Genomic DNA, 20,665 nt, shown 5'->3' on the forward strand with positions numbered 1-20,665 from the left:
ATGATAAAAAGAGATCTTCTGATTGGCTTTGGAAGGAACGAGGATGAGTGGGTCTTCAAAGCTCTGCCTGGGTTGGGCCAGTGATGTGCGCTGGACGCATCAGGAGGTTGGGTACCCTTGTCTGACGTGGAAGATGTTGAAGGGAAAGTTAGGATATAGAGTGAGACAACGAGAAAGCGGAGGTTTGGGTTTTAGGTGTGCAAAAGCATAATTGGAAGGTTTTAAGATATTTGGGGATCTTTGATCAGATATCTTGCATAGTATTGTGCCAGAATAAAAATGGATGAATACAGAGAGCTATTGTACTATCTTTAGCTTAACTCAGCAGGCTTAGTTGGTCATAAAAGGACAGGACAAAGTCATTGTTTGATCAGATCAGCTTTGTACCATGGGACTTTTTCCTCATAGTTATAGACTCATCTCTCATTGTGACTTTTGATGACACTGACATACCAATGTTCCATAGAGGGTGTGAGTCAGTGCTATTGTTATTGGGAGTATGACTGAAGCCAATGTCCCATTGACGAAGAGACATGACTCCCACTTGTATAGAAAGAAAAGAATCATTATTTTTATTAGAACATCTTTTCACATGGTTGGAATTTAAAACATGATGGCTGACATACTTATTGACTTGTATCAAGTTTACCCTGGTAGCCATTGATATTCCAAGTGTTAAATTTCATTTTCTAAACAATCTCATTTTTAAAAGGCATATAACCTAGTGAGGACTAGCATATTTTCCATACAGATGAGTACTGAGCAAAACAGAGCAAAATTCAAATCTATTTTACTTTCATTTGACTCTGGGCATTGAGGCCTTTCCTTGGGTTTTATTTTTTTATTTTTTAAATAAATTTATTTATTTTAGTCAGGGGCTAATTACTTTACAATATTGTAGTAGTTTTTGCCATACATTGACATGAATCAGCCATGGGTTTACATGTGTTCCCCTTCCTGGACACCCCTCCCTCCTCCTTCCCCATCCCATCCCTCTGGGTCATCCCATTGCCCCAGTCCTGAGCATTTGTCTCATGCATCGAACATGGAATGGTGTTCTGTTTCACATATGACTTTCCTTGGGTTTTAATTCTGTATTCTCCAAAATTCTACAGGAGTAATTTCTGTGTAACAAAGGATATCTGCATTATTATTTTGTTTCCTTTTATGTATTTGAACATTAAAATGCAAGCTTATAGTTTTAATCCCCAGTTTTGCCTTATAAGCAGTTATTATACAGTGTCATTTTCATATAGCACCAAGAACATAGGTTAAACAGCATGACATCATTGTTAAAGCCCAGGGTCTGGAGCCAACACTGTCAGGTCTGAATCCTGATTCTGCTGCTTACCAGTTGTGTGATGTGGGACAAGATACTTAGCTCCAAGTTGCTTAGTTTCCTTGTCTGTTAGGTGATAATGGTGCTTACTTAGAGTAGGTTAAAGGATCAAAGAATTAATGGTTTTAGAGCATTTGAAATAGTATCTGCTATTACAAGTACTATACAAGATTATACTATGATTATTATTTAAGACAAAGGTGAAAAAGGTGATTGTCATCATTGATTTATTTAGAAATCTACAAACCAGTGGACCTATAAATTAGATTGGTTTAAGTGGTTTTAATACTAATTAAAGTTCTAAAATCTAATTGAATATGTGTTAATTGATATGAATATTGAGGGAAAAGATGAGTCAAAGTAACATAAGGTTTTGAAAATAAACACAAGCATGCTAAAATCTATTCTTTCATCTTCTAGAGCGGTAAATCCACAAACACAAGAAGTACCTGAAGGAAATGGCAGGATGCCTGTTCTGGCTCCTTTAGCTGTGAAGAGGTGATGATGGCCACCTCAGGCCACATTCAAACTTCTGAGCAGGGTAGGAGAGCTCTTCACAGATCCTTATTTGATATCAACTTTTCCAAAGGTAGCTGAGTTCTCCAGCTGGATAGTTTGAATGCAATCAAATTCTCTGTGGGAGAATAAGAGGATAAATGACTCACCCCAAGCACATAGGCAGTCAAGATCCATTCATTTTAGAGCAACGAGCTGAAAATCTTAATGTAGCAGGTTTTAGTATTCTTATATCTACATTTCAGTGGGGCAATTGGAATGATATAAAATCTATCAAAATAAAATTTCCATTTTGATACACATTACAAACCTCAATCTACTATTTCTGACCCCTAAGAATATAACCCTTCTAAGGGATACTCTTTCAGACATACTCCTAAATTGAGACAGGCTCTTAATTTTCTTCACACAAGCAATACTCTCTCAGAAAATTACTTGTATTACAGGATAAAAATCTTCTAAAGGCTGAAACTAGTACTTAATATGTCCAGTACAGTTTTGAAACCCTGAGATTTAAAAAGTGCAAGGAATATTTGAGTCCACTCCCTTTTAAAAATTGATAATAATATGAAAATATTGTTTTTTTATGACCAATTATTTAAAAGCAAATTTTCTTATGATATATCAAGAATTCTATTCTTGTTGTTGTTTTAAAAAATATTCCTTTTAAGAACCATCCCTCCTCCAATATCACTGCAAACTGTGATGCTCTAACGTAAGCTTTTTATGTTATGGATGAATGTTGACTATGTTATGGATGAATGTTGACAAATAGATGTGCTGTCTGAGATGTGACACAATCACATTGTTCTCAGATTAGTGCTTTATTCCCCTCTAGCCTGCTGACCTCCAACTATACTCTGAGCTGTGAGGTAAGCACTCCAACTTCCCAACTTTTGCTTCTGCTCATTTCCCCTCCCCTACTGACCTGGAATGTTCTTTCCCTAGATACTGACATAAGCTGTTCGCTTACTCCTTTTAGATCTTTATTAAAGTCACCTGGGCTTCCCTAGTGGCTCCAACGATAATCTACCTGCAGTGCAGGAGACCTGGGTTCGATCCCTGGGTCAGGAAGATCTGGAGAAGGGAATGGCTACCCACTCCAGTATTCTTGCCTGAAGAATTCCATGGAGAGAGGAGCCTGGTGGGCTATAGTCCATGGGGTCGCAAAGAGTTGGACACAACTGAGTGACTAACATTTACTTACTTAAAATCATCTCAGGGAGGTTTCCTCACTGTCTCATAGCAAATCATACCTAGTCCTGAATCTCTCAACTCTTCCCTTTTTTTTCCTCTTCAGCACTCACCACTGTCTAACTTGTGTACATTTGTCTCCCCTCCTCTGCTTCAGACTGTGACCTCCTTAGTAACAAAAACTTTGTCTCCTTTTCAGACCTGTCTTCAGGACCTAGAATAGTTAGTGTCTGGCATAGAGTAGTCATTTAAAATATTCAGTGAAAGATGCAATTAATTCAAAATCTTTTATATATGACTTGGTGTTTATGAATATGTCTGATGTTCTGAGAATTTCAAACAAAATAATGAAGCCACAATGTAAAGAAAAACAGAACAAATCATTATTTTTATAACACTCTACACATTTCAAAGGCTCTGATGTTCATAGTCTTTTCCTTCCTTTTTTTCTTTTTCTTTTTTTTTAAACATAGTCATTATTTTCTGAAGTAGCTCTGTTGGACTCTACCTAATCCTTTTCCAGTGCTCTATTGTGGAGGAATCTGTCTCTGAGGCTGCTGACCTTCCTTTCTTTCATTGTCTTGCTTCTCTACTGTATACTGTACTATTTTTTTGGGACCTGCTCTCCCAAAAATTTTTCGTTTATAGACAAAATTGGATCTGTCTAATGACTTTTATTAAAGTGCTGAAATTTAAAATTTAATAAAACCCATGGGTGAAAGCAGTGCTGTTCTTTTGTGCAGATAGGTACGCAATGTGATTCTAGTAACTGGCACTGTTGTATTAGTACAGATTTCTCGGGGATTTGGTTTGGCTGCATGAAACAGAAAACTAAAATAACAGTGGCATAAATAAGATAGAGGTTTGTTTTTTTTTCCTACGTATGAGAAATCTGCTTGCTGGTGTTGCCTTGGTGGCTGCAGGTGTCAGGGCTAAAATGTCTGCAATTCTTGAGGCCCTTTTTTCAAGACCTAAAGAAGGAAGAAGGGACAAGAGCAAAGTTCAAAAATGACTGTGTCAGCTGAGTTAAATTTCCTATTTTGGGGCTTCTCCAGAAGACAACAACAAATTCCATTTCCATGGCATTGGCCTGTTCTATGTCTCATGACCATCCCAATCTTCAAGGGAGGTAGGAAATATAGGTGCTGTTTTTTCTTTTCTTTTTTTGAGCACATGGATGCTGCCAACAGAATTGGAATCCCATTAATGGGGAAGAGGGGGAGAATGGATATTGAGTAGATAAACAGCAGTCTCTGACAAAGTAAAATATACCTGAAAAGTAGATAAAATGTCTATTTGTAGGACTTCCCTGGTGACCCAGTGGTTAAGAGTCTGCCTTGCAATTCAGGGGATGTGGGTTCAAACCCTGGTCAGGGAACTAATATCCCACATGCTGGGGGACAAATAAGACTGCTACACAACTACTTAGAATTTGAAATGCTCTTTACAATATAGTGTAGTTGATAAATGTAATTTAGAGATAAAAAGATTTGTAAAATTCTTCAGAAGAACAGTGGGTTTAACATCTACATTGTTCCGTCTGTTGAAAAACATTGCTCAGAAAAAGTTCTAAGTATCAGCAGAGGTTCAAATTACAGTTCACAATAACTCTGGATGGGTCAACATGGATCATAAAGATCATAGAATTTAGTGACAGATTGTATAATAATTATTTAGATTATGTTATAATTTAAAGTGCATTGTTTAATAATTAAAATTTAATATTTTATAAGACATGTTATATAATAATAAAGCAATTATATATTTCAAACTGTTTATAATATTTGTAACTCATCTCTGATAGCTAAAACAATGAAGAATATTGCAACTAATGAGCTTATATATCTGTAAGTTGCTATTAATTCATTTAGGATTACTTTATTGCAGAGGAATTTTTAATGTTTTTTATCATAGAATTTAATTTTTTAACCAAGAATCATAGTGACCCAGAATATACAGTGAGTAATCATAGGCAATGATAATTTAGTATTCCTAGGAAAAACTTGATTTAATTTAAATTTCTTTTATTCTAGTAGTTACTTAGGAAATGACTTTAGGAGGCTTATCATATATGCTATAAAAATAGTAAATGGAATGAAAGAAATCAAGTCCCTAAAGAAGCAACACACTTCAATTTTTAAAATGTAGTCTATAATTATACAATAATGTGTTTTAATCCTAGGGGACGAGTTTTTTGGATCTTATTTTTCCTTAATTTTAAATGAATGGGAACCTTGCTGAGTTTGAATTAACATTACATATTGAATTTTAGTTGTCATTGTTTTTCTTGATTTTAAATGATGGACCTTATTTTCTCTAATTTTGTGGCTTAAGAAATGTATTGCAGGTGTTATGATAAAGTAAGACTCAGGAGACATAGTGTGACTCAGACATGGTCTTTACATTTAGGAAGCTTCTCGTTTGATGAAAGATATGTATTGGACATTAACTTCCTTTGCAATTAGGGACTATGTTAGAGACATGGACAAAAGTACCTTGGATGTCAGGAGGATGAGGAGATGATGCCAGAGGAAGTCAGGGAAAAATATGACACTTGGTTTGGATCTTGAAGGCATTTGACCAGGTGCAAAATAAGAGGTTGGAATTTCAGAGAATGATGCAGAGGAAGTTTCCTGAATTGATGCTCAGTGGGGAAGAGCAATTAGAGGTGGCATTTGGCAAGAAGTTGAGGGTGACTGACAAGGGTCTAGAATGCCTAGCTAAGGACTTTGTATTGCACTGGTAAGAGTGAAAGTTAACAGAGTTTTTAAGCAGTACAGTGACATGATCAGACTCAGTTTTAGTATATATGGCAGTTATGACTATTAAGAGGACAGACTGGGGCAGATAGTGATTATTGATGAGAGAGTCACTCATTTGCAGCCTAGGGGACATGAGAGCATGAAAAGAGTGACCATAAAGACATACTCAAGAAGATTGCTCTGGGAAATGTTTCTTTTAGGATTACGTATCTGCTTATGGAAGTGTGTGTATTTGGCTGTGGGAGTCCTGAATGCCTGGAGTTGAATGTAACTCTGATGATATAGCTGTCGCTTAATGAAGTCAAGAATTTAGGAAGCAGAGAGATATTTTAAAGTAAGGTAATGAATTCAATTTGGGACATTTATTTTCAAGAAAATCTATCTAGTAGGCATTTGGAAATACAAATCTGGAGGTAAAATTTAAGAGAGACAGATTCTGTAGTCATTCCCACATAGATAACAGTTGATAAAAGAACAGAGAGGAAACTATATTATCTTCATTTAGAACATCAGTTCATACTGAGAGAGGTTAACTGATTCATTTAAGGTCACTAGAGATGGTGAAAAGCCAACATCTAATCTAGGCTTTCTGATCCCAGGTCGATTATCAAATTTCTTTGAGCCTCAATTTCTTCATATGTAAGGTGAGGATAACAATAACTTCCTTATATGATTACTGTTGCTGTTCAGTCACTCAGTTGTGTCCAATTCTTTGCAACCCCATTGAATGAAGCACCATGCCAGGCTTCCCTGTCCTTCACCAACTCCGAGTCTGCTCAGACATATGTCCATTGAGGTGGTGACTGCAGCCATGAAATTAAAAGACGCTTACTCCTTGGGAGGAAAGTTATGACCAACCTAGACAGCATATTAAAAAGCAGAGACTTTACTTTGCCAACAAAGGTCCATATAGTCAAAGCTATGGTTTTTCCAGTAGTCACATATGGATGTGAGAGTTGGACTATAAAGAAAGCTGAGTGCTGAAGAATTGATGCTTTTAAACCATGGTGTTGGAGAAGACTCTTGAGAGTCCCTTGAATGGCAAGGAGATCCAACCAGTCCATCCTAAAGGAAATCAGTCCTGAATATTCATTTGAAGGACTGATGCTGAAGCTGAATGAAGCTCCAATACTTTGGCCACCTGATTTGAAGAACTGACTCGTTTGAAAAGACCTTGATGCTGGGAAAGATTGAAGGCAGGAGGAGAAGGGGACGACAGAGGGTAAGATGGTTGGATGGCATCACCAACTCAATGGACATGAGTTTGAATAAGCTCTGGGAGTTGGTGATGGACAGTGAAGTCCATGGGGTCGCAAGAATCGGATATGACTGAGTGACTGAACTGAACTGAGAGTTATCACTTATGCCATTTTTATTAATTGTTTAAAGACCAGAATGAAATAATATTACTCAATATTAAAATCATGTTACCAGACATCAAAAGAGACACAGATAAATAGAACAGTGTTATGGACTCTATGGGAGAGCGCTAGGGCGGGATGATATGGGAGAATGGCATGGAAGTATATAAATTATCGTACATGAAACGAATTGCCAGTCCAGGTTCAATGCATGATACAGGGTGCTTGGGGCTGGTACACCGGGATGACCTGGAGGGATGGGATGGGGAGGCAGGTGGAAGGGGGGTTCTGGAAGGCGAACACATGTACACCCATGGTGGATTCATGTCAATGTATGGCAAAACAAATACAATATTGTAAAGTTAAAAAATAGAAAATAAACTAATTTAAAAAAAAAAAAAGAAAAAAAAATCATGTTACCATAGTTGATTTTGGGAAGGGGCACAGATTATTTAGAAGGGATTAGCTTTGGGAAGACTTAAAAGCTTCCTTTAAGGATGTCAGTAATTGTGCTATAGGTGTGTTAAGGGGCTGATGGATAGAGTCCTAGTGTTTCTAGTGCCCCTTAACTCTAATGAAGGCTTCCTGGGTGGCTCAGTGGTAAAGAATCCGCCTGCCAATGCAGGAGATGCAGGTTCGATTCCTGGGTCAGGAAGATATCCTGGAGGAGGAAACGGCAAGCCACTTCAGTATTCTTGCCTGGGAAATCCCATGGACAGAGGAGCCTGGCAGGCTACAGTCCATGGAGTCACAAAAGAGTCAGACACAACTCAGCGACTAAACAACAAACAACAATGAAACTCTTTTAAGACTGACCTAAGGAAAAGGCAGAGTGAGAAAGAGAATTGCAAGAGTCAAACATAAGGGGAAAGGATATGTGAGAGCAGAGTCAAAACTGCAGCTGCAGCAAATTAGTGTGTACTCAGTGAAACTTGTCAAGATTCAGAGGGTTACCTGGTGCATAAAAATTGGTAATTCAGAAGAGATGGAAAGTGAAAAGTGCTAGAAGGGATAGAGAAGGTGTGAGCTTTTATGAGGTCCTTAGGGTCTTGGCTTTGCATGTGTTGCATCAGGAGAGGCTACATGTACACACACCCATATCCACATCACCCTCCCAATGCCACACATCCATCCGCATTATAATTTTTAATGTCTGCTGCATTATCCAGTTACCCCAAAACTTAGTGGCTTAAAGCTACAAACATCTGCTTTAAATGAATCACAGAAATCACAAGCCTCAAATGGGGCAGAATTTACAGACTCATATGTATGCTTGCTGGTGGGAATGTGCTCCTGGTAGGCCATTGGTCTGAGATCTCAGTTCCTCACTTGTTGGCTGGAGGCTACCCATAGTTCCTTGCCATGTGGACTTCTCCACAGAGCAGCTCGTAGCAGCTGCTTCCTCTGTCAGAGGAAGTGAGAGAACAAGAAGGATGACCAAGACAGAAGCTAGAATCTTTTTATACCTCAGTCTCAGAGGTAACATCCCTTCACTTTTGCCATATTCTGTTAGTTAGAAGCAAGTCATAGGTCCAGCCAGCATAAAGGGGTGAGGAGGATACAATGGACTGGGTATCACTGGGGGCTGCTGTTTTAGAAGCTGCCTACCACAAGATTACTTAACCAATCTTATATTGCTGGGTATTTAGATCGCTTCCAATCACATCACATACCCACAACATTCCACTATTTTTCTCATGCCTATACTATACCTCAAACTTCCAAAAATTAAAGTTCCAAAGCAATCCTTTCTTCAAGTAAAGACTGCAGAGAAATACATTACTCCCCTACCAACTCCTCTGGGGTTTTAATAATAATGTTTTTTTCATCCTGTTGTAGGTATTTTAGATCAAAGAGATATTGGTCATTTATCCTTTAATAAATTCTCAAGTTTAGAATTGATATTATGTACATACAGTGCTCTTCCAATTCAAGAAATGAAAGACAATGTCCTCAATAGAAAATCAGGCAAAGAGAATAAACAAGTGAAAAACAGAAATGACAAATTAAGGTATGAAAATATTAAATAAGAAAAAAGATAAATTACAAGATATTATTTTAATTAATCCAATTGACAAAGATTTTAAAATAGCGTAATACTTAATGTTGGGAAGAATGTATATAACTAGGTATTCTCAAACATTGCTAGAAGGAGTTTGCATTTGTACCTTGAGACCCATGAATTCAATCCACCTGGGTCTTCTGGGCATTCTTCTGTATCTTGTAGTTAAAATTGGATTGTTAAATTTTTCCAGTGTTAGCTGTCACTGTGAGATCACTGTCATTATATTTGAGACATCGGAATATATCTGTCAGTGAAGTGAGAACAGTTTATCAACAGAGGCCATGCTGTGACCACTTTATAGGTGCAGATTCTGACAAAAGGATTCACAAATTGCCGAGTAGGTTAAAGACAGTCAAAACAATGGTGACAGTCATAACAGAAACACACCTCATTGCTTGTTATGAGGATGTGGGTGCTATAGAGCAGAACCACTGGTATGTGCCTGGGAATACTTGAATAGCACTGCATAATACAACAAGCTCTCTCCATTATGGGGGGAAAATGTTTTTGTCAAACTTCACTTTCATAATCTAAAGTTTCTCCAACTCATTTTCATTGTCTTTTGTCCTTATTTTAGTGGTTAATATGATAAATTTGGATTGAAAATAATTGATTTCTAGATCACTTGGAGAAAATGCCATATACTTAAATGCGTATTTCATTCAAAGGGTGTATTATTTTCTGTTGCTCTATCTTGCAAACAGGCTTATGTATACCTTATGACTGTTGCCCAAGCATATGATGGGACTAGGGCTAGAAGCCTTTTACTATCTGTTTTTGTGTTCAGGGTATAATCCTTGACACTTACATAATACAGTGATTAAGTCATTTGACATACAAGATTAGTTTGATGATTAAGAAGAGAGAGATTAATGTACAAGAGCACTTTGAAATTATAGGCCATGGTTCTTTTCCAATTGAAGATATCTACTCATTGCCCTCTTTTCCTGGTTGAAACAGAGAAGAGACTGTTGATTTTCCTTGTGTATTGACTATAAAAAAACCAGTGATAATATGAGTGAATGTGTAATATAAAAGCTTAATAGATATCTTTATTCTGGTTCTCAGAAGCTGGATATCTGAGAATATAATTTAGCCTTAGAACAGGAAAATTATACTGCTTATGTTGCCCCATTTCCTTTAAAACTGAAGCAAAAAATTCCACTTCCTTTCATGCCCCACTGGGATCAGACCAAAAAATGAACAGAAAATTTATTGATTCTCGCATCTTTTAAGTGTATCATGGCCCCGTGTGTATTTTACTTCTTGAGGTCCTTCCTTTTTTCTCAAGTTTTCTTTTTCCCTACTACATTGTATATTTTGTATGGAACTCTAAGTAGTTCATCTAATAAATTAACGACATATCCTCAGTAATTGTGTTGTGAAGTGAAAGTCACTCAGTTGTGTCCGACTCTTAGGGACCCCATGGACTATACAGTCCATGGAATTCTCCATGCCAGAATACTGGAGTGGGTAGCCTTTCCCCTCTCCAGGGGATCTTCCCAACCCAGGGATCAAATCCAGGTCTCCTGCATTGCAGGTGGATTCTTTACTAGCTGAGCCACAAGGGAAGCCCAAGAACACTGGAGTGGGTAGCCTATCCCTTCTCCAGCGGATCTTCCCGACCCAGGAATCAAACAGAAGTCTCCTGCATTGCAGGTGGATTCTTTACCAACTTTAGCTACCAGAGTGTTATGTGCTGATTAACTAATGGAGGGAATCCTTTTTTCACTTCTACCAGTCTGGCAATGTTCTACTGGCCCTTCTGAATTTCCAGTTAATACAGATATGAGAAATTAATAACTTCTTGAATTCAAAAGACTTACCCTATTTGTCTTCATAGCTGCAAAAAATTTCCAGTTAATATATACATTTTTTCTCATATCTTGTAGAAAATTCACAAACTCTTATCAGTCTATCTTAATAAACAACTGATTTAGCATGTTCTCCTTATAAAATCACTAATTTGAACGTTCTTTAGGAATCCTTTATCTCATGTTTCTTTCTCTTTTACATGTAGACCCTTCTACACAATTAAAACAGCAAGAAAGCTCAGCATGTTGCTTTCAGGTTTGACCCTTATCTAATTTTTTTTATTAACTAATTTATTTGGTTGTGCCTGGTCTTAGTTGTGACACACAGGATCTTCAATCTTTGATGTGGCATGCAGGGTTTTAGTTGTGGCATGTGGGATCTAGTTTCCTGATCAGGGATGGAACCTATGCCACCCACATTGTGAGGGCAGAGTCTTAGCCAAAGGACCACCAGGGAAGTCCCATTCCTTGTCTAATTTGTGTTTCAAGATTGCAGAGGTCTATGTGTTTAGAGATCCAATTGTGTACTTTACCTAGATGTCTTATGGGCAGACTGTAAGCCTCCTGTTGTTAGTTGCTCAGTTGTGTCTGACTCTTTGCGACCCCATGGACTGCAGCACACCAGGCTTTCCTGTCCTTCACTATCTCTTGGAGTTTGGTCAAACTCATGTCCATTGAGTCTATGATGCCATCCAACTATCTCATCCTCTGTCACCCCCTTCCCTCCTGCCCTCAATCTTTCCCAGCATCAGGGTCTTTTCCAATGTGTTGGCTCTTTGCATCAGGTGGCCAAAGTATTGGAGCTTCAGCATCAGTCCTTCTAGTGAATATTTAGGGTTAATTTCCTTTAGGGTTGACTGGTTTGATCTCTTTTCTGTCCAAGGGACTCTTAAGAGTCTTCTCCAGCACCACAGTTCAAAAGCATCAATTTCTTCAGCACTCAGTCTTCTTTATGGTCCAGCTCTCACATTGGTACATGACTACTGGAAGAACCATAGCTTTGACTATATGGACCTTTGGCTGCGAAGTGATGTTTCTGCTTAAGTAAGCCTCCTAGTGGACCAAATAATTTAAGTAATGGTAAGCTAATTAACAGACTTCCCTGATGGCTCAGTGGGTAAACAATATGCCTGCAGTGCAGGAGACATAGGAGATGTGGGTTCAATCCCTGGATCAGGAAGATGCCCTGGAGGAGGAAATGGCAACCCACTCTAGTATTCTTGCTGAAAAATTCCATGGCTAGAGGAGCCTTGTGGGCTACATTCCAAAGAGTCACAAAGAGTCAGACACAACTGAGTGACTAAGCATGAAGGCATGAGCTAATTAACATTCTGCATATTTGTTTGAGTGAGTAAAGTGTGGAAAGCCATTTCTCTGTAAGTATTGAGATTATCAGTATTCTAAATAAAGTGGCAAAAGGCCACACCAGGATAGCATGATATTTGAGAGTAGCACATTGATTGATGGGGTGTGTTAAAATTCTTACTATAAGATCTAGCCAAGGTGATGTGATCACTTCTGATAAAAAAGCTTGTAAGGAAGAAAATTCAATCATTGTGACTTTCATAGAGATTCTATATAGAATTAGTCAATTAAAAAATATCTTTTAAGTGCTTTAATCTTTAAAGTGGCTTACATTTTTCTGCTGCTTGATTTTAGCTTATATTGTGTGGCCAGGAGACAGAAGAGCGTGGTTTTAAGTCCTAATTCTGCCATTAACTCACAATGTGACTTTGGGTAGATGTTTATCTTTTTTAAGCTTCCTCGTTCATGAATGATCTCCAAGGTAACACTGGCTTGAAACCCCTGTGATAATACCTTGTCTAAATGGTGTATCCTCAAATTTCTGATTATTTGAAACTAGTACCCAATTGATTTAAAACACAAAATAAATAAATGTGAACATCTAAAAATTTTCTATGCTATTACTACCATTTTAATTGTGAGGTCTATTTCTTATTTATGCCTTATTCTTTGAGAAAGCTAAGGCAGGCTGTTAAATAGTTCTTCTAATTAGTATGAATGGTCATAGCATTTAAAATCCTTGTCCTGTCTTTGATAAGATCAAAATTAGAGTGAATAATATGCCTTGGTTGAATATTAGCATGCAAACCATGTAGCTTGAAAAGATGTGTTTAGGCTCTGAGAATAAAGCAGAAGCCCACACGTTCTGACAGCTGTGAGAAACACAAAAAGTATTAATGGTGGCAGTTAGAGAGTCAGACAGAGAATAGCAATGCACAGGTGCCTTTTCCCTAGTGCACGTGTTTATTCTTTAGTATTCATGGTAAGTTTCCAATACCTTCATCTTTACACAGGAATTAGAAAACAGTTCAGACTTATTAGTTTGACTGAGAAACAGCCTAGGACAGCTGAAAGAACAATGTCTAAAGGGGTATATATATCTTAATAAAGTAGTCTTCCATGATAATGCTTTAAATATCACTATAATGCCATTTTTCTTTTCCAATAAAGTCATCATTATAAAAGTTTTATGGTTCTTTTAACATCTTACCTGAGTGGAGTGAAAAATTACATTAATTGGAGACTGTTTTATGTTACTGTGTCCACTATCTTTATAATTTTATTTGTATATCTGGCTGTGCTGGGTCTTTGTTGCTATACAGGCCTTTCTTTAGCTGCAGAGTGTGGGGCTACTCTTTAGTTGTGGTGTGCGGGCTTCTCATTGTGGTGGTGGCTTCTCTTGCTGTGGAGCACGGGCTCTAGGGCACTCAGGCTTCTGTAGTTGCTGCATGTGGGATCAGTAGTTGTGTTTCGTGGGCTCTAGAGCACAGGATCAATAGTTATGGAACATGGGCTAAGTTGCTTCATGGCATATGGGATCCTCCTGAGTCAGAGATTGAACCTGCGTCTCCTGCCTTGGCAGGCAGATTCTTTACCACTGAGCCACCAGGGAAGCTCGGTCACTATCTTTAAACACAAGTTTTCAATATCTATCTATCAACATTTTGATTTTAAAGGTTCAAGTGTCACTTATGGTTTAGGATAATTATGTGAAAAAACTTTTAAGTCAGTATAGAAACTCATCACTTCAGATTAGCAAAAAACATAGAAACAAGAAGCATAAATTCTCACTAGAATATGTCTGAGCACATGATCACATTGAATCCCTCCGCACACGCCACAAAAACCTCAAACAAACTTAAATAGATATCCTGAGTACTCTGTTCTCAGAGTTGTCAGGAGATATGATTCAACGTACATAAGGCAGGTTCCTAGTGATATTGTATATCTCTCAAATTCACTGTCAATGAGGAACGTGAAACATCTGAGTCTTGAATGTCTGTACAGATCTCCTCCTTATCCTCAAACTTCTAGTCAACTCAGCTACTTGAAGAAAAATGATGAAAATGGTGTTATGCTGCCGTAGACGCATTACTAGTAGAATTCAACCAAGCCGTTGAAGAAAATTTTCTTTTAGCTACAAAATCCAGAATGAAAACTTGTATGTTAGTTTTTCTTTTAGGGAAAAATATTAGTTCTCAAATCACCTTTTGTAATTAAAACCAAATGTCTTAGAATATGTACCAAAAGTACCTATTTAGAATTTGTATTAAAATGTAAATTAGGCAGACTGAGCTTTAATTTTTAACTCTCTCTCTTTAAGACTACTATATGTGTGCGTCTGGTATATTCTAACAACAGCTAGGTGACTGACATTGGTCGCTGTTATGATGGCATCATATATGACACTTTTGGAGTCTATCATCTTGGGATGGGTATATTTTATAATTTTGGAGGAAAGAACATATCTTCCTTGAAGACACATTTTCCCTTACTTCTTCTTTGAAACTATCTCCCACCCACTCTCCCTGCCCCACATTTCTCTTTCTCTAACTGTTGTATTCCTAAAGTTCTTCTGAAATTTTCCCTTGCTTGCTTATGATGTGCTGATACAGGGTGATACGACTTCATCAAATTCCTAATTGCCAGGTGTGTTGTGTCAAGTGAGACTTAAGATTGGTTATGTGATCATCATTAATGACTATATACATACATATGCATACACACACACACATAATTTTAAAAATAAGAAAATTGTTCCAATTCTGTTTGTACTGATTTTGAGTATCAAGTTTCATATGAGATGTTATGTGTTATATAGCAAACTGTATATTAGAATCCATATTGCCAAATTTTAAGCCCCATTCTTAGAAAAGCTGATATTAGCTCATCAACTGAAGATTTTTCTTCTGGGTAGACACTTGATGATTATTATTTTTTTTAAATCTATAAATCTTTTTAGTTGTTTCCAATTTGAGGTGGTATATACCATTATTACCTTATTTTCATGACAAAGTCTTTTTATCTTTTTTATTCTGCTGTGGTGGATTTCCAGGTAGCACTAGTGGTAAAGGACTTCCTTATAGCTCAAAGGATAAAGAATCTGCTTGCAATGCAGGAAACCAGGGTTCGATCCCTTGGTCAGGAAGATCCTCTGGAGAAGGAAATGGCAATCCACTCCAGTGTTCTTACCTGGAGAATCCCATGGACAGAGGAGCCTGGCAGGCTATAATCCATGGGGTTGCAGAGAGTCAGACACAACTGAGAGACTAACACACAAGTGGTAAAGAACCTGCCTGCCAATGCAGGAAATGTAAGAGATGTGGGTTTGATCCCTGGGTCAGGAAGATGCCCTGCAGGAGGGCATGGCAACCCACTCGAGTATTATTGCCTAGAGAATCCCATGGACAGAAGAACCTAGTGGGCTACAGTCCATAGGGTTGCACAGAGTAGGACATGACTGAAGCAACTTAGCATGTACGTGGTGGATTTCACCATAATAAGGTTGATTATTTCTCTGATTTAAAACTATTGATGAACTCACATTCCCTATTCCGCTTCTCTGAACAATCAAACTTTGAGGAAATCCAGCACAGATTTATAAAGAATATTTTTACTGTATGGATTTGTCTGGTCTGGAGTTTTGAGCAGCAAAGCAGGTTTTTTTTTTTTTTTAATAAAGCAGCAGTTTTATATTATATCATATTATTTCACATATGATATGCAAATAGATGTCAGCTCTTCTGTATTTTAAATTATTTTTACCATTAGAACTGTTTTTTTCTTAAATAAAGCAGCAGTTTTATATTATATCATATTATTTCATATATGATATGCAAATAGATGTCAGCTCGTCTGTATTTTAAATTATTTTTACCATTAGAACTTTTTCTGTAGCCTTACTGATTCATGGTGATACATTATGAAGACAGTATAAACAAATGGGTAGGTTGTACTGAAGCCTTTCCGTTTAAGACATATGGTTTGAGCTCAAGTGACCACTGTGGAGCTGCTGTAATAAAAAGTCCCCTCTGATGTCACAGCAGGTGATTGATTTCCTGGGCTACTCAGGAGCCATAAGAATCAAATCTTTGTCTCTGCTTTGATTTTACCACAGCCAAATCTCACATCCTCATTAATCCTTTATCCCGACAAATGAATCAGTTCCATTCCCCAGTCCCAAACTGTCTCCCAAAACATGATGACCCTCATGTTTTTGATAGGCTGTAGAATCCACAGCTACTGGCCTGACTGAAGGAAACTGCCCCTACAAGCATGCTCTTTCCTACCTTCAGGCCTGTAAATACTTCATTTACAAAATCAGACCCATATCATGAATGCTTTATGGAGCCTTAAAGCATTTAACTTTGCTTCCTCATTCCTAAATGCAAACCAAATAGTCTTACAGTATTTTGGACATATGATTAAAGATAAGGACAAAATTAAAAGCAGTTTTATAGATAATGTTTGGGTAAAATTATGTGTCTGTAAGGGAGAAAACGTTGGGTAAGAGAGAGAAAACTAAAGCCTTACGGATATGAAGTGCATCTATACTGGTGAATGCTAGGAAATATGTAGAAGGCTATAATTTATTAATGGGGGCATAGTGTACAGAAATCTAATCTGACCACAATGAGATATCCTTACACACCATTATAATAGCTAAATAAAAAATAGCATTAGTACCAAATGCGACCAATAACATGGAGAAACTGGATCTCTCATATATTGCTATTGGAAATGTAAAATGGTACACCCACTCTGGAAAACAATATGACAATTTTCTGGTAAAGTAAGTGTGCATTTATTGTATGATCCAGAAAATGCTCTTTAGGGCATTTTGCCCAAGGAAATGGAAACCTATGTTCATACAAAAACTTATGGATGAGTGTTCACATGGTAGGGATGGGGTACATGTATAGTGTGAACATAAATGGGTAGCATGAAGGAGTTCTTTGGCAGTGGTTGAACAGATTTGTATCTTTTTTTTTGAATCTAAGTATTTTATTATATTGTTACACCTAAAATTGTGCTTTTTTTGCTATATACTTTTAACTGAGGACATCTGTAAAATCAGTGCATTACAGAAATCCTGAAAGAAATCCCACTAGCTATAAGCTATTTAAATATTGCTTATACAAAGTATTTAAGGGGGGAGGAACAAAAGCTTATTTACAAAACAGAAGTTGGATGTAGAAAACTTAACGATTACCAGGGAATACAGAGGAGAGGGATACATTGGGAGATTGACACTGGCATATACACACTACTATACATAAAACAGATGGAGTAGGAAATGGCAACCTAATCCAGTATTCTTGCCTGGAGAATCCCATGGACAGAGGAGCCTGGCGGGCTACAGTCCATGGGTTTGCAAAGAGTCGGACACAACTGAAGCGACTTAGCATACCTAAAACATAAACTGAAAAACTGCTGTATAGCACAGGGAACTCTACTCAGTACTCTGTAATGGTCTATATGACTAAAGAACAAGTGGATATATGTATAACTCATTCACTTTGCTGTACACCTGAAACTAACACAACATTGTTAATCAACTATACTCCAATAAGAATAGAAAAAAGTATTAAAGGAAAGCCAGCACCATATAAACAGCATACACTTAAATAAAAGAGATGAATGTTTAACATACAGAGTATGTTTTGTATTCACTGATAAGCTAAAGGTCCATTTCAAGATGTTTCTTTTGTATGCTTAATTTGTTTTATTAGCAAGCAAAGCCCTATAAAGGATGGTGTCATCTAGTCCTCAGACTCAGATGCATCTTCATCTTGACTAATCTGGAAGTAACGAAGCTCATAAGTCTCCTTGTCAGATGCAATCTCAGGAAGCCAATCACAAAGATTGTTCTTTTTTAGGTATTTCTTGGTAAGGTACTTCAAATACCTTTTAGAGAACTGTTTCTCAGAAACGACTATGATTTTATTCTTGACACGTTCAGTGTGAATGACATTCCCAAGATTTCCAGTCCTTCCATTCACTTTAAACTTCTCCCACAGAAACTGTTCAAAATTTCCAGAATCAAAAATTCCATCTTCTACTGGATGAGTAAGATTCAAATTAAACTTCCAGGTTGACTTCTTAGGCTTCTTGTCTTTCTTCGGTGCCATCTTGAAGGCTTGCCACGCAATCAGAGAGCAGATTTGTATCTTGATTGTGGTGGTGGTTTTATAAATCTATATGTTTCGGATAAAATTTCATAGAACTACAAAGCACATACATACATATAAACATGTGAATGTAAAATATTATAACAATGGAATAAATTCTATAGTCTTTTTTATTTTTATTTTTTATTTTAAATTAGTTTATTTATCTATTTTTTAACTTTACAATATTGTATTTGTTTTGCCATACATTGCCATGAATCCACCATGGGTGTACATGTTTTCCCCTTCCAGAACCCCCCTCCCACCTCCCTCCCCATCCCATCCCTCCAGGTCATCCCGGTGCACCAGCCCCGAGTGCCCTGTATCATGCATTGAACTAAATTCTGTAGTCTATAGTCAGTAGTCTAGTGAACATACTTTACCAATGTCAGTTTCCTGGTTTTGATATTATACTACAGTTGTATAAGATGTCACTGTTGGGGGAAACTAGGTTAAGGGTACAAGGGAATCTATGTATTCATTTTATATCTTCCTGAGAGCTTATGATTATTAAAAAAAAAAAAAAAACCCTTCAAAACCAGTCTGTTTTTGTTTTAATGATGAACATCAAAGGTCTCCTTGCCTCTACAGTATAAATACTTACTATGCTGGTCATTTATAATGCATCTTGTACTATTTTGGAGGATTACATTCAGTAATTATATGAGAAAAAGACACTGGCTTCCAGTGCCAGATAGAGATGTAAAAAGGGTGTTAAACTGAAATACAGGCTAATCATCACACTGAAGCAACTCTCTTCACTGGGTGCTATAATATAAAACTGGATCTTGCATCTGTACCAGATGTGATCAGTGGACAAAAGAGTAGGTACATGTATTCTTTTGTTCTAAGGAAGGATCATGGTACATGGACTGTTACTTCCTATGTGTAAAACATTGATGGTCTGTGAATAAAACACAGAACAAGAGCCTCACTGCCAATCCACAACTGGGCCAAGAAATGTGCAATAAGTACTGTAAAATTAAAGCTAGTCTGGAGAAACAAGCAGGTCCTTAATTTCCATTGTCAAAGTAGTTTATTTTAGGGGGGAAAAAGTGGATTATTTTGATGGAGAAGGATGAAGTAGCAAGGTGAGCTTTGGCACATTCTGATAGGCATGAACAAATAGAAGCCAAATAACAAAATGAACTAAGATTCAATGCTTCCCTTTCCTGTTTGTATAGAAACCACCTTAACAAACTGGAATCCCTGTCAGACAATATATTGTATTCAATCAACAGTGGTTTCCTAATTATTTTGCCTCAGAGTATGTCTCAAGGCTTTTCAAATTGTTAAAAATCCAATAATCCCCTCCAAAGGCTGCACACCTGAACACCCCTACCCTACTTCTTTTTGTCTGAGTTCCATCAACTAAGACAGGTATTGGTTTATGTATGATGAACTATGTCTAATTTCTTTTTTACAAGCAAATAAATAATTTTGTGGCTCATTAGGCTGATCATTTTTCTGATTTGTTCAACCTTTGCTGTGCTTTTTTATCAGCTGGTTTTCTCAGACCTCATTTTCCCTTGTAAGGCTCCAGTAATCAAATGAATTCCTGGACTTGCCAATCTGATGCCATGATCTGTTAAAATGGGATTCATCAGAAGAATTTCATTATGTTTTTGTTAGAATAGTTGTCAGAAGTCTTTCATTCCTGCTTTCTAGTCCCATTGAGTGATAGGTGACAGATACATACATGAAAGAAGTGAAACATTTATTAAGTTTTAAGTTGTGATGCCAGCTGAGTCAAAAGCTTCCTACATATAGTGTAAATACTCTGCAGAAAAGATTTTCCCAAAGCCTTTTGTGGACAATTAAACTTGGGATCTCCTCTTCTTGAAGTAATTACCTAAGTGGGAGAGTACTCTCAGTTTAAATATCGAAGGGAATGTGCTTTTGGTTTGTAGCAAGTCTCCAAGGAGGATTTAAGTTGAAAATGGAAGACAGCATTTGCAAAGAGGATTTTAGTGTGATTGCTGTTTGCCTTAAGAATAATCATTCACTGAAGCAATTAACCTGCAAAATAGAATTATGGGGCTAAACCAGAGAAAAGGGGAATCTTTACTGAACCAGATGCAGATAGTTTTCATTATGTTCTTTCCAAGGCTGAAAATAGTGACCAGGGTGGCCTAACAT

The 20,665-nt window shown here is 37.2% G+C and overlaps 1 protein-coding gene and 1 pseudogene across 13 annotated transcripts in view; one reads left to right on the plus strand and one right to left on the minus strand.

The window, feature by feature from the left end:
- Positions 1-20,665, plus strand: part of LOC145529023 (uncharacterized) — a 1,122,255-nt gene that overhangs the window by 88,176 nt on the left and 1,013,414 nt on the right. For 4 of the 12 annotated variants that reach the window (XR_014070837.1, XR_014070846.1, XM_081548503.1 and 1 more), the window contains one exon: positions 1,760-1,880. The exons of 6 other annotated variants lie outside the window; for them this stretch is intronic. Coding sequence is in view for 2 of the 6 variants with exons in the window: in XM_081548503.1 (XP_081404629.1) it covers positions 1,841-1,880 (40 nt within the window). In the remaining 4 variants the exon portion in view is untranslated. Of the gene's footprint in view, positions 1-1,759; positions 1,881-2,693; positions 2,728-20,665 lie in introns of all 12 variants that reach the window. 2 more of the 12 variants (XR_014070847.1, XM_081548505.1) reach the window with 1 other exon arrangement.
- On the minus strand, positions 15,864-18,488 carry LOC145529024 (ribosomal protein eL22-like pseudogene; annotated as a pseudogene). The gene has a single exon (XR_014070848.1). The product of XR_014070848.1 is annotated as a ribosomal protein eL22-like pseudogene (transcript).

Source organism: Giraffa tippelskirchi, chromosome 12, assembly GCF_054371585.1.
Source record: "Giraffa tippelskirchi isolate mGirTip1 chromosome 12, T2T-mGirTip1v1.2.pri, whole genome shotgun sequence".
In the NCBI taxonomy this organism is placed as follows: domain Eukaryota; kingdom Metazoa; phylum Chordata; class Mammalia; order Artiodactyla; family Giraffidae; genus Giraffa; species Giraffa tippelskirchi.